Source organism: Primulina tabacum, chromosome 6, assembly GCF_025594145.1.
Source record: "Primulina tabacum isolate GXHZ01 chromosome 6, ASM2559414v2, whole genome shotgun sequence".
Taxonomy (NCBI): Eukaryota; Viridiplantae; Streptophyta; class Magnoliopsida; order Lamiales; family Gesneriaceae; genus Primulina; species Primulina tabacum.
The window spans coordinates 10525717-10550227 of record NC_134555.1 but is presented as its reverse complement, the minus strand read 5'-3'; the positions used below and the strand labels follow the sequence as shown (position 1 = coordinate 10550227).

Here is a 24511-nt window from a genome sequence, read left to right as displayed (position 1 = left end):
ACCTAAGTACAGACTGATCACAGTTTGATCACATGCGTGTGCATTTCATTTTTGATCATACTTTAGGCATAAATTTAAGTCATTCATACTGTTGTTTTGTGAATTCATCATGTCCAGTAGGCTATCAGTTTTTAATTCATGAAATACGAAGAAAATCCTAACCGACTTAATTTTGAAATTTCTTGATTTCTAACTGTTTGTGGGGTTAATTCGACGTGGTGTTTTATCCTGACTGGTTACTTGAAATAATAAGTACACTGGTTCAGAAAGTTACCGTTGGGTGAGAGTAAAAATTGAGTTGAAAAGGTGCTGAAGTTGCGGCTCAACAAAATGTTACCGTTGGAGAGGTGTGCCATATATGTACGCTTCTTTGTCACTGTTTTACAGTTATTGATTTTCAATAATATGACATAACGATAATGTGAATTTATCTTGCCAAGACAAATTATTAATGCGTAACATCTTCATCATGGGGTTTATTGCTTATCGTCAAGTAGTTTAATCTATGTATAAAACACATTATACACACACATACTCACACACACACACACATATATGTATTGTAAGATAATTCATTTTCACGCTCAAAGACACGATATTGCTACAAGTTTGAGTGCTTCCAAAGGAAAGTTCCACTAACATATATTGATATTGATGCGCGTTAGTGTAACGGCATGGTATAAAATTCGGCAAGGCAAGAAATAAGTAGGCACCCTCTCTCACATAAGTTGGCGAAAGCAGAAGCTAAATGGTGGACCAATAAAATTGAACGTGTGCATTCGGCCTAAGATTTATATATATAAATTTAGAAGACGATCGATCGTCTTTACAGGAGGTCCGCACATTTGTTGTACACACACACACACACACACACACACACATATATATATATATATACATACATACATATATTTTCTATCCTAAAAGAAAAAGATTCATATGTATATGTCAAGCAATGCTAATTATTAATGTTTGAAAACAAATTTGAAGAAATTCCATATAATAAAGCTGAAATCATGAAAACACCAAAATTTAGAGGACACATGTATTAGAATTTATAATATATTTCAATTACTGCAAAACTAGTGTTAGAAATATAAATTCAAACTCTTTTTCCTCAAATCAAATAATTTTTATCCTAAGACCATCTCGAATTTTAATCCCACCAAATTAAAAGAACTCGTGTAAAAGTGGCAATAAGTCTAAAACTATAAAAAAATAATGGAGGTTCACTCTTAATTACAGCAATAAATAAAATTCCTATAAAGAAATTAGCACCAGGAGAAAAAGGAGCTTGTGATCCCCAAGTCATCAACCCACGTGATACCAAAGAAATCCCCAACAAAAAAATAAGCATATATACCCAAAAAAAAAAAAAGACAGGCATCATCAAACATGGACAAATTGTTCTTGCCTCAGCTCGGCGATTTGAAAAGCAGCCCTCGTTTCACTAAATCTCTGCAAAATTTTAGTCAGTGATCTTGCTATTTTGCTGGCATGGGATGATGTTCCATCAGCAATAACTGAATAAAGCGCAGACATTAAGGAGCATCCTTTGCCAAGATAGACACAACACCATCTCCACAGTTCAGGCACAAAGAATGCAGAATCGATATGCAGTATTCCTTTCCAGCTCGTGTTTCGATGGTCTGTAGTTGCCGTAGAATCAAGGGAAGAGAAGCCGCCTCCAAAATTTGGATCGATCCAGTTATATTATCTGCCAATGTGGTAAGAACTGCTAATGTATCTGTTTTAAGCTCAAATCTGTTGCAAGATGATAGTAGGTTTAGAAGTACTGGTACGGCCCCGGATTCTATAGCCTTTTGCCGGTTTTTGTGACGTATTAGTACTGCGAAGAGAGCCACCACGGAGTTTTTTCTCCCGCATGGAGTCCCTTCTTTGATCAGCTCGATTAAGGCAGGGATTGTTTCATGGTTTTCTCCCATGATCTTTCGGTTTTCCTGGGTAGAAGAGAGGTAAAAGATCGTTGCAGCTGCGGTTTGTCTGGATTCTAACTTCAATCCTGTTTTAAGAACTCCAACAATTGAGTTCAATCCCTTGTTCTGCATGATTACTTTCTGGCCTTTTGGCTGTTTTGACAGCTTCAACAAAGCTGACATACCGTTTTCCTGAGTAGCCGGATCTGTCGAATGAAGCAAAGCAAGTAGATGTGGGACACAACCTGATTCGATCAAACAAGACCTATTGAACAGATTCGACTTGGAAAGTAGGCGAATTTCGTGGGCAGCCTTGTTTTTTTGATAGTCTGTACCAGACCATAATTTTGATGTAAGAAACAGAGACAAGAATTTGATGGATTCCTCATTGGTGGGACTTCCCGGTGAAATTGTCCTTGAAATATCTCTATTCTTCTTCCTCGACTTGGCCAAAGAGACACCATATTCTGTGCAGAACTGTTGGATCAGCTTCCGAAGACTTGTGTTAGGCACCATTTCCGTGTTTGCGAGCTTCTCACCGGTAACGGGACAGACAAAATTCCCTGATTTGAGCCATTTTTTAATCGAGGCTCGATCGTAGGTCTGTCCCGTTGACACTGTAACGGGATCGGTCATAAGCTCAAGTGAAATGGGACACAGAAATTCTTCAGGATTCAAGCAATTGAGTGTTTCAAGATTATTATTTCTCCCATCAGTTTGGTCCAAAATCCCGGAAAAATCAGAATACTCGAATATGATGCCTCTGCAGTAACTTAATAATCCGAGTAAACTGCTTAACAAAGGTACTTCCCTTTCATTACAACCTACACATTCCGCCTCAATTTCTTCGTTCAAGAATTTAATCTCCTCGTGGCAATCACCCCATGTTTTGATGCCCAGATAATCGAGAATCTTCTCCATCATAGAAACATCGGGATAGAATTTGTTCTCTAATCGATTCATTACCAGGATCACCCTCTTCATTGCTTCTTCATCTCCAGGATCGAGCACGAATTTCGCCTTCCGGGCTTGCTTAGATAGCATTTGTACCAGCTCCTTGGTTTCATACGGAACTTCAATTGAATTTAATGGAAGAACATCGAGGGCAGTCGCCACGGAACGAATCGATAACTGAAACTGGGTAGCTACCAAGTGGGACTTCATCAAAATCCAAAATCTAGCTCCTTCACGCGTGCAATCTTCCATCAAAAACTTAATCTTCTGAAACGTGTGGTGGAGCTCCGACAGGCAAAGGACAATAGGATTCCACATACTCGGAGAATGGTCTCGGATTTCCTCAAAAAAAATCGAAAGAATCTCAATTTGGCGGATCGATTCACGGGCGTTTCTTCGCTGAGTTGCGAAGAATTTGGATTTGTAACTGCATATGCTGCCAGAGATGGTGATCAGAGATTCCAAAAGGGTCGACGGAGATATGCCCTCGCAGGGCTGAACCACCGGAAAACTGAGAACTCGGCGATTATCTTGGTCAATCGTAAGCGCCATGGATGGAATAAAGAAGAGTTTCGGAATTCTGTTTCTCAACTGAACAATTTGAATTTCTGTTGTGAGTAAATAGATAGGAAGGCTTAAACCGCAGGATTTATGGGGACACGTGGCGCCATCTGATCGCATGCTCTCGGACTTTTGAAGATACTGGACACGTAGGTTAAGGGAATTGGATTTGCGGTGCGCCTGTTTTCTTATTTTATTATTATTTAATCAATTATATATTTTGTTTGAATAAATATCTTTCTCTCTTTTATAAATATTAAAAAGTAGACTAATCTTTATCTTTTCGTATTTGAATTTTATCCTAGAATTTCGTAATATTTTCTAGCTACGATTTTTTTTTTAAATTTTATTTTCTGAGTTTCCATTTTCGATCGATTAATTGATTAAAATTTTAAAAAAATCAATTTAATTGACCAAATTTTGGTCCACGTTACAAATCTTATAATATCTGTATTAATTTTAGTTACATTAAATATATCTACATAAAATATAACTTTAACTTTGAACTTTGATGCGATGAAAATAAGTTAATTAGTTTTCTGCCGACACGGACGAAGGAAATTTCGTTAAAGATGATTAAATAATAATTACGTGTGCTTTCTTTTAAGATATTATTACGTAACAACATAGCATTATTAAAATAAGTGTTGACGTGTTAGCAAATTCTGATTATGTGGATTGAGATATATCCATTAACCATATTATTTAATTTAGTTTAAAAATCACCAAATTATCATATATCTATCAATCCTATATATATAAATCTCAACGTTTTCAGTGATCTGACTTTATGACAGAAAATATCTTATTCATTTAGAAAACTATTGTTTTTCCACATAATCTAATCATAACTACAATATCTAATCAACTTTAAAAATTCAAAAATAAATATATCATATCTACAAATCACATATTTAATATAACCACATTATCCTTATCCAAACGATAATTTAAAACTATATAAAAAATTTATAAATCAACTCGATCTATTGATGATCATGATCGTTCATATACGTAATAGTCATTATTTTACACGGCAAAAACTTGTGTGAGAGGGTCTCACGAGTAGTATTTTGTGAGACGAATATCTTATTTGGGTAATCCGTGAAAAATTATTATTTTTTATTGTGAATATCGGTATGGTTGACCCGTCTCACAGATAAAGATTTGTGGACCGTCTCACAAGAGACCTACTCATTTTACACATTATATAACTTGTGTGTCATTCGCCAGTATATATAGAGTAATGTTTTGAACTTAATTTTCTTCTACCAAAGACAACAAAAATACCATGGGAAAAGGTATTTTCTAATAGAAATATACCTTTTATCATTTATTAGAATACTTGTACAAACCACCAAATAGCGTTGATCTTTGTAGGAGACTGACTGCTTCCTATGTTACATCGTCCACTTTGATTAGTTGGAGTTTTTGTACTATACTAATCAATATTCATTATTCATAATATCTCATGTACTGTTGGTATCTTACTGTATCAAAGTTCAGCACTATTTACCAACTTATTCTTAATTAATTAGATGAAACTTTAGAGAAATTTATGATTTTATCCTAATTTAATTCTAATAACAACCAAAACTGTCAGATAAACTGGTTATTTCAAACACTATTCCTTTTTGTTTGTCATTTGATGACTATTTGATTACGAAAATGCCACAACTCCTCTTTTTTGTTTGTCATTTGCTGACTTTATTTAGAGAAATGACAAACTTTTTTTTTTTTTGATTTGGTGGATATTTATTTACGAAAAACATCTTTTTTTTATTTTTTATTTTATTTTATGTAACTCAAACTCATAGGCTTTCAGATCAGTAAATAAGTCATGAAGTTCAACTTTGTTTAGATCCTTGGATTCCCTCATTGCCATGGTTTTAACGTCCCACTCTTTGGGAAGACCTCTTATCACTTTTAAGGCAACTTCTTTGTTGGTATACACTTTTTCAAGTGAATTAAGTTCATTGATGATACAACTGACTCTTTCATCATACTCATGCATCGATTCTCCAGCTCTCATCTTTATGTTGTCAAACTTCTGAACAGCAACAGAAAGTTTATTTTCTTTGGTTTGTTCATTTCCTTCACAAAGCTGGATCAGCTTTTCCCAAATCTCTTTAGCTGTCTTACACATTTTGATCTTGCTGAAAGTTATTTTATCCAGCGTTTTGTATAGTATATCCTTTGCCACATTATCCAAATTTGCTTTTCTTTTGTCATCGGCAGTCCATTCATCTCTAGGCTTTTCAATTCTATGAGGTGCTTCATCGGTGATTGCAACTGCTGTGTTGGCTTTCAGAATCTTCATTGGTCCGTCAGTGATGACGTACCATATATCATCGTCTTGTGCAGCTAAGTGAGCCTGCATCCTGATTTTCCAATCATCGAAGTCTTCTCTGGAAAACATTGGGATCTTGTTGAAGGATGCCATGATAATCAGTTTGAGTAGAAATGTTCTGAGACGAGATACAACCGCTCTGATACCACTTGAAAGGATCGGTTATAAGGTGATAAGTGTTTAGAAGGGGGGGTTGAATAAACACTCACGAATTTTGTATTATTTTCGAATATAGAGTTCAGTATTGTGACAAACTGACGCTCGGTATCTCGTCAGTCGATAACAATCAGTTTAACTGAGAAAAACAGTTGCGGAAGTAAACTGACTGAGAGATAGAATAGCTAACTGAAAGTAATAACTGAAATGAAAATGCACACGTTTGTTTCTGGATGTTCGGAGAATAGAATAACTCCTACGTCACCCCTCCTATCACGAAGATAGGATTTACACTAAAAGACTTTGATCGAATACAAGATTTGTACTGACCCACTTCAGTTTGGACTTAACACTGCCAAAACTGAAACTCTTAGTTCACAAAAACTTTTACAGTGCGTGACTGAAATTTGACACGACTGAATGAATTTAACAAATATTTCAAAGTGCTAACAAGCTCGTAAATGTAGCCTAGACTGCTACTGATCAATCTGATAAGAGTGAGCTCTTGATATAAGAATACGAGTTGTGATTTTAGCAGAATAACAGCAAGCTTGAATAGAATAGTAGTTCGTGTTTTCTTCTCAGCTGCCCTCTTCACCTATTTATAGGCTTCTCTCTCAACGGTAATATTAAATAATGTTTGAATTCATATATCCGTTGATTGCCACGTCAATATTCTCTGACATTCGTACACTGCAATCTCTGAAATGCGGCGTTCCACTACTAGTTGCAGTCTGTTGTACTATTTGTCAGTTGTCGTTCTCAACTGATGACGTGTACAACTGAGAGATTAGCTGAAAGATACTAGCTTGAGCGTTTTCGGCTGAATTTATCGACTGATAGGTTTACGACTGATCAGTCAGTTGACTGCTCATTCAGTTGCGTAAATTAGTTGCGTAGGTATCAGTTGCCTTTAATATTAAGCATATTAATCATCAGTTAGGCAAGTGATAGTCGATTTGCGAAGCCTGGTAACTTGATCAGTTAGTTCAATAAATTCGATGCTTGGTTTGTCAAATCACTGAAATATAGTTTCCAACAGTACTTTTATAGCAACTTGGGTTAATCATTTTCGTAAAGCGAGGACGAATACGAAATAGTTGCTATAGGGGCCCATTGTGCAGTCACGCAGCCGCGGGCCTGGGCTCGGGATGTGACAGAATGGTATCAGAGCCGGTCACCAGCAAGGAACACCGGGAAATAAGTGCTATGCGGGGAAAAGTGCTACGTGCATGGGAGCCACCTCTTGAACCTGCGGGGCAAAGTGCTACATGATGGGAGCCACCTCTTGAACCTGTAGGAGCCACCTCTAGATTCTCGGCGCTGGTGGATCGAGTGGTCAGGCCGCGACGAGAACGTCGCGTTCTGAAGGAGAGTTGATTGTGATACCCTTGTCCCACATCTTAAAAATGAAAGATTTAAAATAAGTTTATAATGGCTTACAATGTACTTCTATAGCAACTTGGGTTAATCATTTTCGTAAAGCGAGGACGAATACGAAATAGTTGCTATAGGGGCCCATTGTGCAGTCACGCAGTCGCGGGCCCGGGCTCGGGACGTGACACCACCTCATTGAAGAGAAAAAATTACTGGACATAGAAATCCATTTTATGCTAGGGGGAGTGGAAATAAAAACTCTCAGTTCGGTGATCTTCACCTACCAGAGACAATTATGTGCATATGGTGACATGGAGAGTTTGAAGATGGGTCCATGCACGAATTTCAAGGAGTAAATGATAGTGCAAAAGCTCGGGGGCACAAGCAACCAATGGAGAGTTGAAAAGCATGAACTACTGTAAGTATCATTATGAATTTAACCATACTACTAAGACTTGTTGGGATTTTAAAAAATTTCTGGAAAGAATCAACAGGGGAGATATTAAATTCCTTGAAAAGCAAGAAACCATGGATGTGGATGATGTTCTATCTTCGCCAGTGGCATTATTCAATGTGAATGGTACATATTTACTCTACTAGGGTAATAAAAAGAGGTCAAAGGAGTACTCAGTCACTGAGAGAAAAATAAAAAAGTTTCGGATTCCAAATGGACAAATCTTTGTGTCAGTGCTAGTGAAGTGATAAGACATCATGTTCATCGGAATTATTCTAGAAATGGTGGGGAACCATGGCCTTTGGGCCTAGGAACCAACATTTCGCAAGAAGAACCATAAGTTCACAACCAGTGGGTGGCAAGTCTTTTCTAGAGATAGCAAGAGCCAAAAATTTTATGGGGATTCATCTCACCAGAGAATTGAGATTTATTTTCATAGCATAGATCAAAAGAAAGTGAAAAGGATCCTAGTGAAAAGAATGCAAGAAGAATAGGGAGTTAGAGCTAGATTTGTATAGTCATCTTAAAGTCAAATATGGAAAACTTTGAGAGTGGCCCAACATAAAATTACCTAGGCCATTCACCAGACTCAGAAAAGAAGGTTGAAAAAGGAAAAGGCCGCTGTTAAGGTAAAAAACTGAGCAAGTCGTAGTTTGGTAGGTCGGCTTCCGAGGATAAAATGTTGATGCTGATGATAACTTATTCGATGAAAATTAAATAAAAGAAATTAAAACACTTGATTTTTGTGAGGCTAAGTTTCATGTATCAGTAGATTGCGCCACATGATTGGTAATACTGCCAGAAAAAATCCCAACATAGGAAAGAGGAGTTTGGTGAGTCAGTACCCGAGGAAGCAGTACAAGAAGAGTGTAATAATAGTAAAGTCTTCGATGGTGATTCAGATGTAGTAATCAAAGAAGAACGTCTGAATGAGTCAAAAAACTGATAATTCAAGAGGTGGGCCTGTAGGCTACTTGAAAAGCATGACAAAGGGAGAGTGGGAAGTTAGGCTTGTGTATCTAGCTCTGAAAGAAATAAACAAGGAAGAATGGAAAGATTATGCATATTAGTGTGTGATTCTTGAAAGTTTCATCTTGTGTGGGTGTGCTTTTAACGAATTTTGTATATATTGGTTCTTTGTTTTAAACTTTACTCAATCTGCGGCTTAGGGCTCTTGTTGTAAATATTTGTTTTTATGATTGAATGATGGAAAGGATTGAATGAAGTTGGCTATTTCAATGTTTTTATTTTTAATTTTATCTGAGTTTATTTCAGTGGTGAATTTGATTGAAATCAAGTTTAGTTTTCTTTGAGTTTATTCAATCAATTTAATTTCATTTCATGATAATTATTTTTTTCGTAGAATTTAAATTTTATTTTCTTAGAATATAATTTAAAATTTATACCTCCTTATTTATTTTAATGTTTTTATGTTTATTACAATAAATTCATATCTTCTCGTGAGAACGATCCCTAATCACATTACTACATAATTATTTATTTGAATCGAGTTTGGTTAATTTGGACGTGACACGACTAATTGCATGCCAAATTTTGGCACCGCTGTTTTTGAGCCATTTAATTTGTTTGTGATATTTGGCATGGACGTGACACTTCTATGTATTACTTTTCTTAATTTAGATATCAATGCAAATTTTCAATTGAAATTTGTACTATTACATATTTTGCCCTCTTTTTATGGTCTTGCAGGAGAAGATCCTCATAAACACTTGATGGAGTTTCATGTGGTTTGCACAAGTATGAAACAATATAGGAACAAATCAAGCTTAGAGCCTTTCTTTTTTTCTCTAAAGTATGCTGCAAAGGATTGGCTATATTATCTACCTTCTGGATCAATCACAACTTGGAATGAGATTAAGAGAATTTTCTTGGAGAAATATTTTCCAGCTTCAGGGTCAGTGAATATTAGGAAAGGGTAGTGAATAATAGGAAGGAGATCTATCACATTAAGCGATATAAGGGGGAGTCACTTCACGAATATTGGAAGTGCTTCAAAAATCTTTGTGATCTACAACATCATATTGTTTGGACTAAAAGTAATTAATTATGCAAGACCAATTTAGTTACATGAACAATCTTTGAGATCGTGGAATGGTGGGCGAAAGATCATGGGCTCATGGGGGAGTAGAGAGAAACGGCACAGCAGGGAAGAAAAAGACATCGGCAAACACTGAAACAAAGGGGGACACACAACTCAACTCACCAAAAATCTGCAAATACTCTCTGCAAAATTTTCAATCTTCAAGCAATAGTTTTTCAAGCTTTCCAGTACATTTCTAGCATTTTACGTCTTCTCATTTTTAGATTTCAGCAACAAGTTATTATATTTTCCAAATTTTTAATGAATTCCTACGGTTTTTTAAATTCAAAATCATGTCAGGGGTTTATTTGCATCAATTTCCAATAGTTTTTCTTTATTTTGGTATTGCATTTGTTTTAGGAGACTATAACTGACGGTCGAATTTAGAATTCACGTCGCTAGAATATTTAGAAGTTAGATTTTATCATTTTCACACAAATTGGTGCATCTTCGCACCTGGCACGCCCGCAAAAATCAAATATTGTGCGAACATATTTTTGGCACGCCCGGTGGGACCGTCACTATGCCGCCAAGAAGAAAAGAAAACGTCAATCAAGGGGATGGGGAGTCTCAACCAAGCCAGGAAGAGGTTCACATTCCACTAACAGAGAAGAGCCGACCAGGGAGTTGGATTTGCATCCAAGTAATGTTCCAGAGATGTATGCTCATATTTCAAACCGTTTGGTTGAAGAATTGACTGCGATGAAAATTGAAGAAATATCACAAGCACTGTCCAAGGCTGTGTCTGATTGCTTGAAGACAGTATTGGGTAAACCGAACCAGTCAACCAACAAAGAGCAGAACATAAGTGAAAAAAAAGGGAACCAAGGAAGCAACCAAGTCCAGGGAAATAACAACGTCCATGAATTTGACCAGGGAGTTGGAAACTCAAGGGCTGGAAATTCTTGCCGCCCGGAGTTCACTCTCCCGAATCAGCCAGAAAGAAGGTATACACCACCTCACAGAAGAGAAGAAACCCTAGGAGGGAGAGCTCAGCCATATTCGCGTGTTCATGGAGTGGGGAGCTCGAAGCAACCTGTTACTCTGGTGTACAGCGTGACAAATCCTCTGTATCAACCGGGAACGTACAAAGACATGTCACACATGGATTATCAAGGAGTAGATGGGGGCTTCCCAGGAGGTAATATTGGTTTAAATACAGGGTTTCAAGCTCGGGGAGCAAATCATTACCATCACCCACTCCCAGATCGGAACATTCACGTGGTTAATCCAGAAATGGTGAGAGAGGCTGTTCAAGAGCTATATGGGCCGGCTTTGAGGCAGATAGGCCGCCCAGAATTCCACAAACCCTATCCAGAATACATAGACGTGAATAACCCGTACCCAAGGGGTTATAGAGTTCATGATTTCAGATTGTTCTCTGGGGAGGATGACCAGTCCAGCATGGAACACATAGCCAGATTTACCATCCAGTGCGGAGAAATAGCCAACTTAGAAAACTTCAACAATTTAAAGTTGCGCCTATTCCCAAATTCTCTCACAGGGACCGCGTTTGCTTGGTATGCCTCACTCCCCAGAAATTCAGTGATAAATTGGAAAGAGATGGAAAGACAATTTCACATTCAATTCTATAGAACAGAGCCAGAAGTGTGCATTGCCGACTTATCAAGAGTAACCCAAAAGAAAGGAGAATCTGTGGAATATTTCATAGACAGGTTCAAAAAGATAAAGAATAGGTGCAAGGTATTCCTACCTGAGACCGAGTTCGTGAAGATGGCACAAAAGTGGCTAGATTTTGAATTAAGGAAGAAATTCCAAGGTATGGAGTTCAGGGATTTCTTCGAGCTAGCTGCTAAAGTGGCTGAATACGAAGAACTATTACGGGAAGAGTCATACAAGAAGAAAACTACTATGGGGTCTTATTATCAAGAGGTGGAAGACGTGGCATTGGCAGAAATTCAATCAGCTGGTTCTTGCACAGTTCCCCTGCTAAAAAAGAAGCCAGCAGAACTTGAAAAGAAGAACAACTCCCAACTCCCCAAAGACATGCAGTATACATTTGATGTGTCAAAGATCGAGGAAGTTTTTGATTTTTTGGTAAAAGAAAAATTCATCACTTTTCCACCTGATCACAGGGTGCCACCCACAGAAGAGCTGAAAGGACGAGAGTATTGTAAGTACCACAACTCCTACAATCATGCTACTAACTCTTGTTGGGCGTTCAAGAACATTTTGCAGGACAAAATTAACAAGGGAGTCGTGAAATTTCCTAACAAACAGGAGTCTATGACGGTGGATGATGATCCTTTTCCCCCAGTAGATTTGGTCAATGTGAATGTGATAGATTTGAGGGATCTTTTCAATGAGAAAAGAAGTCGATCTTTTGCAGTGAAAGAGCGGATAGTCAAGAAATGCTGGATCCCAAAGGGTCAACTGTATGAAGTTACTGGAAGGTATAATACCGATCGACTAAGAACATTTCAGCAGCGTTTAACTAGGAATGTTGGCGAATCCACGGCCTCTAGGCCGATGAACCAACATTTCCTTGAAAGATCAGTGCGTGAGAATCAAAAGTTTAGAGGGGAATCATCCCATTATCATAACCAAAGGTACTCAGATAGGAGAAATACATATGAAGTTGAGTCACGAAGGGTGGAAACCAGGAAAGTATCATCTGATCAAGGCGGAGAGCGGCGTGCATATGAACTCTCAAAAGGAAAAATGATGGAGGGCAGGAGAGCAAAGCCATGATACGTCCTTCCAGCTAGAGGGGAGTTTAGTGAGTCTTGGAGAATGGCCCAACACAAAAAGTTCCCTAGGCCACCGATTAGGACTCAGAAGAGACGGCTGTTGAGAGAAAGAGCTATTGCAAGGAGAGAAGAGTCAGCTAAATTGAGAAAGGAACCCACAATTGACAGTCCAGTAATCAGAGATCAGGTGGGGAGTAAGTCCAAGTTTGGAAGATCAGCTACTGAGGATAAGTTCGTAGACGATGATGATGATCTGTTAAGTGAGGAGGATGATCAAAGAGGAAAAACAATCAATTTTTGCGTGGGAGAGTTTCACATCACTGTGGATTGTGCCACAGGAGTGGTGATACTACCCGAGAGATTTAAAATGATGGAAGAAGAGGATGGGGAGTTGATGCCCAAGGAATCAATGCAAAAGAAAGAGCATGCAAATAAACTCCTTGAAGGGAGTTCAAGAGTGTTTATAAAGGAAGATCACCCAAATAAGCCTAAACAAGTGATACTTGAGAAACCTACATCGGCCATGACCAAGCACATAAGGCCGTTGTACATCAAAGCCCACGTGAATGGGAAGCCAGTGTCTAAGGTCTTGATTGACAATGGCTCAGCTGTGAATGTTCTTCCAGTAAGGATGTTAAGAAATCTGGGCAAAACTAAAGAAGATTTGATCCCTACTGAGGTTTCTGTTGCTGCGTTTATCGGGGAAACCACCAAGACCATTGGAGTATTCCCCGCTGATGTTACTGTAGGGAGCATGTCGTCTTTATGTGCATTTTTGGTGGTGAACTCCTCCGCCAACTTCCAAGCGTCGTTAGGCAGAGATTGGATCCATGCAAACCAGTGTATCCCATCCTCAATACACCAACTGTTGTTATTTTGGAAAGGGGATGATGTGGAGGTTGTAGAAGCGGATGGACAGCCATTCCAAACAACTGCAGGTGCAGTGGAGGCCAGATATTACAATGGGGATTTTGGGCCTATCAAAATTCGTAGCAATAGCAAGAAAGAAAATCCATTGTACATGCAAACACCAACTCCAAGCTTGGTGTTGGAAAGAATCCTCAAGCCTACTGTTATCGTGCCGCCTAGGCCGATAAATCAACCGTTGATTGAGGAGGTTGATGATTGATTTGAACCAAAAAATAAAAGAGGTAGCTGCAGCCTCTATATGGAAGGCACATGTGCAGCAGGTAGTCAACAAATTAGAAGTTGAGGAACCATGGGACACCTATGGAACTGAGATTGTCCAAGAAGAAGAATACGAAGAGGATGAACTCCAATTTGATGAATTGTTGATGACGCCATCTCAAATTGAAGATGGCCAACACGAAGTACAAGACCCGTTGGAAGAAATTAACTTGGGGGAGCTTGAGAATCCAAAAGTGGTATATGTGAGTAAGCTACTGGAAGAGCTGTTGAAACAAGATTTGATCAGTACGTTGAAGGAGTACAAAGACTGTTTTGCATGGAGTTATGATGACATGCCAGGGTTGGACCGGAAATTGGTCGAACACCGAATTCCACTCAAAGAAGGTTTCAAACCATTTCATCAGCCATCTCGTCGCATGTCAAAAGAAGTCGAGTTGAAAGTGAAAGAAGAAGTTGAGAAATTGTTAAAGGACAAGTTTATAAAACAAATCAGATATACCAAATGGCTTTCGAATATTGTGCCAGTCATGAAAAAGAATGACAAGGTCAGAATATGCATCGAGTTCCGAGACTTGAACTGTGCAACTCCCAAAGATGTATATGTGATGCCAATACCTGATATGTTGATTGATTTCATGGCTAGGCATGAGTTGTTATCCTTCATGGATGGATTCTCACGTTACAATCAGATCAAAATAGTAGAAACTGACACTTACAAAACTGCATTCAGATGTCCAGGAGCTGTTGGTACGTTTGAATGTCTTGTTATACCATTCGAGCTAAAAAACGCAGGAGCCACGTATCAAAGGGCTATGAACTCAATCTTTCACGATATGATAGAACATCATATTAAAGTATATATAGACGATATTGTTGTGAAATCTAAACAAGCTGCTGATCACATTGAACAATTGAGGAAGAGTTTCCAAAGAATGAGGCAACATGAGTTGAAGTTAAATCCATCGAAATGTGCCTTTTGCGTGAAAGCAGGAAACCTTTTGGGATTTCTGGTGCATCAAAGGGGAGTCGAAGTGGATAAAAACAAAGCGAAGGCTATCATGGAGGCAAATCTGCCTAGGAACAAGAAGGAGTTACAACGTTTCCTTGGGCAAGTGAATTACTTGAGAAGTTTCATTTCTAAACTTGCAGGGAAGACGAAGGAATTTTCACAGTTGTTGAAGCTCAAAGACAGCAAGGAGTTCGAATGGGAAGAGTTGCATCAGAAAGCTTTTGATGTGATCAAGATATATTTATCTAACCCACCTGTTCTTATGCCTCCCAAGTATGGAATGCCCCTTAAATTATACATATCTGATGCTCATGAATCAATTGGATGTCTACTAGTTCAAAATAATCATGAAAGAAATGAACAAGCCATCTATTATTTGAGTAGATTCCTTACTCCAGTAGAGGTGAAATACTCTGTAATTGAGAAGCTGTGCTTAACACTGTATTATGCTTGTACTAAGTTAAGACATTATTTGATTCAATCAAGAGTGTTTGTGGTGGCTATAACCGATTTGATTAAATATATGCTCAATAGACCCATCCTCTCCGGGCGGATTGGTAAATGGTCTTTAGCATTGGCCGAGTTTACATTGACCTACTACCCCCAAAAATCAGTAAAAGGCCAAGCTATAGCCGATTTTTTAGCTGACCATCCTTCACTTGATGAGTTTAGTGGAGAGCAGGTTGGTTTTCCAGTTTGTGGAGTGGGAGTTCGACCGTGGGAGTTGAAGTTCGATGGATCAAGTACAGAAACAACAGCTGGAGCTGGTATTGTGATCACCTCCCCAAGAGGTGTGAAAACCGCTCTATCTTTTAATTTGGATTTTCTATGCACCAACAATTAGGCGGAATACGAAGCATTGGTTATTGGATTGGAAATTCTGAAAGATTTAGGGGCGAAAGAATTGTTAATATCAGGGGATTCTCATCTGATACTCAAACAGCTATCAGGGGAGTTCAAATGCACAAGTTTGTCCTTGGCTCCATACTATACTGCGACATCCCAACTTCTAGATGATTTTGAAGAAGTATCATTAGTACACGTCCCAAGACAAGAAAACTGGGAGGCAGACGAGTTGGCACAGGTTGGTTTGGGACTGAAGATGTCTCCAGAACTTACACACAGACTAGTGTTGATTCAGAAGAAAAATCACCCTTCAATTCAGCAAAGAGGGATTCAGGTAGACACGCTCAACTTGGATATAAACTTAGCTGGTGACTGGAGGGTGTTGGGAAATTACCCCGAAGCGATGCCGATCACGATGATAATAGCACCCAAAAAATGCGGAATAAAATAACCAACAAGAACACAAAGATTTACGTGGTTCACTCAATATAGGCTACGTCCACGGAGCACTGCATTTTTTATAACTAGAAGAAATATTACAACAAGTGTATACACCAATACACTCAATATTTCTCACTCCCAAACCCCGAGTATACCGAGAAAATAATTTCTCTAACTCACACAAGAGAATTCCCGCACTCAAGAAAAAAATACACTCTTTTTTTCTATGCACTCTCTTTTTATCAAAGCTGAAAAGCTTTTGATTTTGGGATACTAAAAACAAACAAGGAAGACTCAATTTATAACAAATTTCTCTCGTTCATTTTTGTAAACATTCGATGTGGGATGTGAATTTAATATTAAATTATTCAATGTGTGGGTCCCATCCTCACCTAACAATTCTCCCACTTGAAAACTTGATTCTAATCATGTCTTCACACCATCAGTGCAGCAGCTCATACCTCCTTTGTTAGTCCAGGAGACCAACTAAAGTCAAACACAACTTCAGTTTTTCAATGATAACAGCCTTCGTGAGCATATCAGCTGGACTATTGCTTCCAGGAATCTTCTCAAGCTTCAAGATTTCATTCACCTGATCTCTAAGGATCTCCATTCCAAGGATTTGTTTTGCAGCACCCAAATCCTTCAAAGCAAATTCCTTTGATAACTCTTTCTCGAGTTTATCAATCTTCTCCAGACAAGCTCCTGCTATCAACATATCATCTACATATATCAGTAGTATGATATAATAATCATCAAGCTTCACATAACAACAGTGATCAACCTGATACCTCAGAAAACCATCATTATTCATTACACCATCAAACTTCTTTTACCACTGTCTTCGAGCTTGTTTGAGACCATACAAGCTCTTCTGAAGTTTGCACACCATTTTCTCTTTCCCTCGTACTTCAAATCCATGTGATTGATTCATTTCTTCATCTAGCTCACCATGAAGAAACGTCGTCTTTACATCTAACTGTTCCAGATGTAAATCTTCTTTTACCATCAATCCAAGTACAGTCCTGATAGTAGTTAACTTTACCACCAGAGAGAAAATATCAGTGTAACCAATGACTTCCTTTTCACATTTTACAACAAGTATTTCTTTGTACCGCTTGCTACCATCGTGTTCTAACCGGTACTCCCACTTGCTATGTAAACCTTTATACCTTCAGGAAGTTCTGACAACTCCCACATGTGATTGGATGACAATGAATCCATCACATTTTCCATGGCTAACTCCCAGTGTTTCAAGGTCTCATAAACATCCGATTTATTTTTCACAAAATAAACCCAAAATTTTCTGCTCGAATCGTCAACAGTAGTGCCATAATATATTGAGTGATCTCCAAGGGATGTCACAGGAGATGGTTCACATACATCAGTATGTACCAGCTCCAAATCCGCCGATTTCGGTTCTCTAACCTCTTTTGTAAAGCTCACCTTTTTCTGCTTTCCAAAAAATACAGCTTCACACAGCTTGTGTTCAACGATCTTTAATTCCAGTAGCTTTCCGTTTGAAACAAGCATTTTCATTCCCTTCTCACTCGTATCCCCAAGCCTACTATGCCATATACTTGAATTAGCTCCAGCATCCACAGCCGCTAATTTATTTCTCAAACTGGAAGTCATATAAAGTGTTCCAGTTTTCTTTCCCCGAGCAACAATCATGGCTCCCTTTTTCACTTTCTAGGAACCATCACCAAAGGTCACCTTATGACCTTCGTCATCAAGTTGTCCCACTGAAATCAGATTGTGTGTCAACTTTGGTACATGCCTTAATTTGTTTATTTTCCAGACAGATCCATTTTTCATCTTCATCCGGATATTACCCATACCAATTATTTCCAAAGGTTTTCCATCAGCCAGGAAAACTTTTCCGTAATCTCCCGCAATGTAATTATCGAATACATCACGATTACCAGTGGTATGAAACGAAGCTCCCGAGTCCATAACCCAAGAATCAACCGGGCTTTCCATGAATAGTAATAGAGCATCATGTACCTCCTCAGTAACAACATTAGCGTCGTTCTTTGTTGATTTGCAATTCTTCTTCAAGTGACCAGCCTCACCACAGCTCCAGCACTCCACATTCTTTTCAAAGTTACTTTTGTCTATTCCATTTCTTGACTTGGACCTACCATGCCATTGGTTAAAACTCTTTTCTCCACTCCTGCCCCTTCCTCTGTTCTCGAGATTTAGAGAAGATCTCGATGATTTTTCTTCAACCGAATCCATCCTGCGAACTTCTTCAGCAAAAATTTGATCTCTAACATCATTGAATCGTAGCTTTCTTTTTCCAACAGAGTTGCTAACCGCTGCCCGCATCGGTTCCCAATTGTCTGGTTAAGACGCCAAAAGAATAAGAGCCCAAATCTCATCATCAAATTTAATTTCAACAGATGTTAGCTGGGAAACAATCGTGTTGAATTCATTGATGTGTTTAGCCACCGATGCATCTTCTCTCATCTTCAAGTTAAATAACTTCTTCATGAGATGTACTTTATTATTTGCCGATGGCTTTTCATACATGTCCGACAAAATGGACATCATCTCCTGCGTTGTTTTTGCCTCCGCCACGTTATGTGCCACGTTCTTCGTTAGGGTCAATCGTATCACACCTAACACTTGTCGATCAAGAAGCTTCCAGTCATCATCCTCCATCTTTTCCGGCTTCTTTCCTGATAGAGGTTGATGCAACTTTTTGCTATACAGATAATCTCTAATCTGTAACTGCCAGAACAAAAAATCTATTCCGTCGATCTTGCTGATTCCCGATCCCGATCCATCATCTCCGGCCATCACTTCTCTAGCCTTAACAAAAAAATCTAAAAAATCTTTTCTGATGTGGAAGATCAGATAGAGTTGCAACCACAAAGCATACTCAGAATTTTTAAGAATTTTCACAACAAGGCTCTGATATCAGTTGTTGGGAATTACCCCAAAGCAATGCCGATCACGATGATAATAGCACCCAAAAATGCGGAATAAAATAACCAACAAGAACACAAAGATTTACGTGGTTCACCCAATATAGGCTACGTCCACGGGAGCACTTGCAACTTTTATAACTGGAAGAAATATTACAACAAGTGTATACACCAATACACTCAATATTTCTCACTCCCAAACCCCGAGTATATCGAGAAAATAATTTCTCTAACTCACACAAGAGAATTCCCGCACTCAAGAAAAAAATACACTCTTTTTTCTATGCACTCTCTTTTTATCAAAGCTGAAAAACTTTTGATTTTGGGATACTAAAAATAAACAAGGAAGACTCAATTTATAACAAATTTCCCTCGTTCATTTTTGTAAACATTCGATGTGGGATGTGAATTTAATATTAAATTATTCAATGTGTGGGCCCCACCCTCACCTAACAGAGGGATTACATGAAACAGATGTTAGAATCAACAGGGAGAAATATTCCACATGGTTTAAAAATGAGAGCTCTTAATTACGTTTTAGTGGAGGGAGATTTGTACATAAAAGGTTTAGATGGTCTGCTCCTCAGATGCATAGGTTTCCCAGAGGCATTGGAGATCATGAAACAAGTTCACGAGGGAGTGTGTGGAGCTCATCAATCTGGAGTAAAGATGAGATGGTTAATAAGGAGGTATGGCTACTATTGGCCATCCATCCTAAAATATTGCATCAAATATGCTAAGGGATGCCAGCCATGTCAGAAACATGGGAACATCCAAAGAATTCCGGCGGATGAACTTCACAGCGTCGTCAAACCATGGCCATTCAAGGGATGGGCCATGGAATTAAAAGGGAAAATCTATCCCGCATCATCTAAAGGCCACTCGTTCATCCTTGTGGCCACATATTTTTTCACCAAATGGGTATAAGAAGTGCCTATGAAGAAAGCTGAACAAGGGGATGTCATTAACTTTATGAAAGAAAATATTATTCATGTGATGTAGGCCTTAGGGCCACTGAAATAAATATATGTTGTTTATGATTCAACAATAAAATTGATCGGAGAAAGTGGGACAGTAAGCAACTTTCATTATTTTGAAGGCCCTTTGTTTCACTAGAGAGTCGGCCTTATGGCCACTTATTATTCGATATTTCCAATTTTTTTATGGTAAAACAAATCATGGTGAAGTAGACCGTACCGCCATTATATAAATTGGTTGTTTGTATGTGCAGTGACAGACCCATTAAGTAGGCCTTGAGGCCACTTAGAATACGACATGAAAGAAACACACTGAGCTGGGAGTTGAGCTCACCGAGCGGACAACGAGTAATAAAGGAAGAACAGAAGAGAACAAGGGCGTTATGCGAATCCCAAGAGGACCCAGAAGTTTACTTTAGAAGAAAAATAGGCTAACCAGCCATTTTTATATGTTTTAGCTTCATGTTGTAAGAGTTTATTTGAAGTAGGCCTTTGGGCCACTAACGTAAATATTTGTTGGTTATGGTTCTAAAAATAAAAATGATCAATTCAAGTTGGCCAGGAGGCCACTTTTATCATATTGAATTCATTTTGTTTCAATAAGATATCAGGGGAGGAAATAATCGCGAGCGGGGAGTTTTAAGCCAATCTATGGTTTTGATTGAAGCTATTGAAATGAGTTGGGTTAAGTGGATTAAGAATTAATAGAAACTCCTTCCCAACATCCAATCCACAACATCACATACAAACTCACCTTCATTCCACATCCATCACCCAACATCCACAACACCAAACCACCAGTCAACAAATCAAAAGCGGAGTCACCGCATGCAAGAACAGTAAGTACACGTGTATGGGGGAAAGGGGTCCGACTGAAGTGCAAATGCATATACGTGTATGCGGGAAAGGGGTCCAACTGAAGTGCAAATGCATATACTATGTATGCGGGAAAGGGTTCCGACTGAAGTGCAATGCGTGATGTTAAGGATGAGGGAGTTGTCTTGAGTGGATGCAGCATATAACATCACGTAATAACACATAAGAGTTGAGAAGTACATGTGCTTCAAAAGACTTCGAGGCTGGAATATCGAATGTACCAAGGAAATGAGGCCAACCCATGGCCAATTTGCAATCCTTCATTACCTGCTGAGAATAAACGTGTCTTTGCACACAAGAGAAACCAACAAGAGGAGGGCACTAAAGGCATAGAATCAAATCTAAAATAGGGGAAACGATAGTAAAGTTCCTACAAATGTGCCTATCAAACAATATACAAGCGGCTGTCTCAAACTAATACATGCCAATCAACTAAGCGAAACAAGATCAAGACTGAGTGATCTCGGCCTCCTGAAGCTGTCTCGTCCAGAGCTGATAGTCATCCTTGAGACTAAGGAGTTGCTGACCGACAGCTTGCGAATCTCGCCTGCTGCCCAACAGAGTAACCTCCAAAGTCTCTGCTTCATCCAGCAAGGTGACCATCCTAGCTCGGCGCCTCATGAATCTCCTCCTCCAGCTTCTTAATCTCAGCTTCCTCTGCGTCATAACTGGCCGCTTGCTGCAACAATCTGTTCACGAAGCACTTTGTCATGCTTCTCTAGCTCTTTTTTTTTTCTCACGCTTTCTTTGGAAGGACGTACGATGAGACATAATATCTGCGCTGATGGCAAAGGCTGCATCGGACTGCGAAAAGATGATCGAAAGACCATCAAGTATGCTGAACTCCGAGGTTGCAAACTCTGGAAAAGTCTTAAGAATAGATATGGATGAGAGCATCGCCAATCTTTGGGACTCCCTGAGTTGGTGCAAGCCAAGACCAAGGAAATTTCGAACCGCCATCTTGGCATGAGCAAGAGCTTCGATGGATGGGGCACATCTCTCAAGAGTAGAAGTCGCAGAGGGAACACTGTCTGAGAAGTTCAGATCAACTTGGCTTTCCGGCTCGCCAATGAGTCCGAGTCACGCACTACGAGATGTAAGATCATGTCGAATAAATAAAGTTAAAGTCAGGCATGAGTAGTACTGAAAACATACAGGACAGAAAAACATTCGAAAGAAATTACCATGGAGGGAGTGGATGTAGTAGGCAGTGAACTAGGAGGATTTGGACTAAAACAGACAGTAGAGGGGAACTCCCGCAAGACAAACGTGTCATCCTCAGCCAAGAAGTCATTGGTTCGTTTCCCAGAATCACCAGGATCATCATCGAGTTTGACACCAGAAATTCCAGCTTGGGGAGCTCCCTGTCCAGATGTTGCTGAGCTGAAATCAGTGTCAAAAGCTTCATTATTGTCAGAGACTTCGGTGCCAGAATTCTTGGGACTTGGCTGCGCAGAGACAGGAGGTGAATCATCTTCACCAAGGATAATGGGATCATCAAAAGTGTTGCTAGGGCCAGAAATCAGCTTAGTTGAATGGCGAGTATGATATCGCCGACCCACTGTCTGGAGCTTAGGAATAGTTTTTCTTGTCAGAGCAACTTTGGGAGCGGCCTTTGTCTTTGAGGATTGATATTTTTTGGGCATTGTAACAGGATCCTGTTTGAATTTTGAACTCCCCTGAGTATCCATTTTTGGGAGCTTGACAGCCACATGACTGTCCTCATCGGAAGCCAGATCTCGCTTACGAACACCTACAAGAAGCACCAAATCAATACTGGAATAACAAATATTGGTGGCAAAGAGTGTAAACATAAATGTAAACAAAAGGATACCAGACTATACCAGGGTGGCGGACTACCGATGGAATCAGATCTAGGTAGCGAGACTTCCACCAGACAGCAAATGACTCAACCATACTTTGGTCAATTTGCACCATTGGGCTGAGAAACCTCTGGGGCAACGTGGATAGGAGTTGCACAGTGGCCTTAGAGAGTCTCCTAGACTGGACCTCCGAAGCAATATGAGTCACGTCCACCGGGAAGGAGAGTGTGGTGTGAGGGGACCGCCGGCGAAAGACAAAATTGATATGCATATAAAGAGGGGTTATAGAATTCAAATGACCAACTAGATTTATCATTGTATGGCGGTCATGAGGAAGAACAATCTACAACCAACAGTCTGGGATGGATATACCGGGTCAAGATTAGTGCAACAATATCATCTGGGGAGCGACAACAAAAATCGAGAAAAACACCAACCCAGAAAGGCTGTGTGAGGCAAGAAATGCTGGGTCGGGCAGGTAGGTTGAGTGATTCAAGCTTCAACCGTTGCAGATAGTCCATCAGGTCAGAGGCTGAAATCATGAGATAGCTGCCCATCAATGAAGTAGTGCGCAACATAGTCGGAGGGCCGGCAAGAAAGTCCATCACGCCAGGGAAGTACGAGAAGGCCCATATCTGCAAAAACCAAGATACTCCCCCAAGCTTGGAAATTGGGTCATGTCGAACACACTGATTGAGACCTACGGTATATTGACCCTAGAAGCATTACCGCTAAATTATACACTCGACCGGTGCTGAGGGAGCATGCTAAGGGCAGGTATTCAGAAGATGGCTTGCCAGACGAAGGGCAAAATATATAATGACATACCAACACCCAGAGAAACATGATGTGTTCAACCACGGAGGGAACACCAGTACTCGAAGACCATTCCTTAACCTCTGCCCGATAGGAGGGATAGCAGTAGCGAGTGTGAGATAAAGTCGGGGCAGCAGGATCGTCAATGAAATAGGGAGAGTCTGGCCCAACCACTGGCAACCCCAGGAACAAAGATACATCGTACAAAGTTATGGACAGTGGACCGAATGGGAATATGAAGACGTTGCAGGAAGGGGACCAAAATCGGAGAAGACAATCAAATAGAATTGACTGCTTGGTTATTTTCATCTTCGAAATCATGACCAGTGGCCACAAGCCCTGTTGGCGCCATTGTCGTCCAAAATGAGGTTCCAAGCAATATATTCATTCAACCCAACCTTCAGGAACTCGTGGCCAAGATTTGAACTGAGATGGCTCACTATGAGGCAGTAAAGATCTGGAGAGCAACAAATCCCTTGAGTGTAGTGAAGGCAGGGGAAAGAACAACTGATGGACTGATGGAGGAAACTGATTCTCGGGGTAGGAAGGATGCCGCTGTGTGAGAACCCGAGATTTTACGATCCGAAGCAAATCAAGTAAGTAATACGAACTTGAAATTTTACTAAAACTAAGCTGAAAAATGTTTGTTCCAACTAAATAACTTGAATATTAACTTAGATTTTCATTAAATTTAACTCGAGGAAAGCAACTTCAAAGCTCAGGGAATGAGCTCAGCAGGAGGCCAAGCTACAAGTAATCGCATCCATCAAAGTATTGTCACGGGAGGAGTAAAACCCCAGCTCAAGAACATGATCTGTCAGCTCAAAGCAGCTCAACCAAGTTGTCCTAACAGGACCAAAAAGGGAGAAGTAAGTTGAGCTAAGGTTTGGACAATTTAAGTATGCAAGAAATAACCTTTGAGTAAAACCATGAAGGAGCTAAGAGAGGAGCTAAAGGACTAAGACACATTAATGATGCAAGAAATGACCCTATAGAAGATCAAGGTGACTCTTGAAGAGTGCATGAGATTTTGAACCACA

General features: G+C 39.5%; 2 protein-coding genes and 1 pseudogene across 2 annotated transcripts; 2 read left to right on the top strand and 1 right to left on the bottom strand.

Annotated features, from left to right (window-relative positions):
* Window positions 1-1185: 1185 nt before the first annotated feature.
* On the bottom strand, window positions 1186-3730 carry LOC142549144 (U-box domain-containing protein 19-like; annotated as a pseudogene).
* Window positions 3731-12644: 8914 nt separating this feature from the next.
* Window positions 12645-16056, top strand: LOC142550036 (uncharacterized). The gene is made up of 3 exons (XM_075659279.1): window positions 12645-13718; window positions 13792-15531; window positions 15604-16056. The coding sequence occupies exons 1-3, from the start codon at window positions 12645-12647 to the stop codon at window positions 16054-16056; spliced, it is 3267 nt and encodes a 1088-aa protein (XP_075515394.1).
* A 3397-nt stretch (window positions 16057-19453) lies between these two features.
* Window positions 19454-19906, top strand: LOC142550035 (uncharacterized). The gene has a single exon (XM_075659278.1). It carries the CDS (start codon window positions 19454-19456, stop codon window positions 19904-19906), a length of 453 nt encoding a protein of 150 aa, XP_075515393.1.
* Window positions 19907-24511: the final 4605 nt, after the last annotated feature.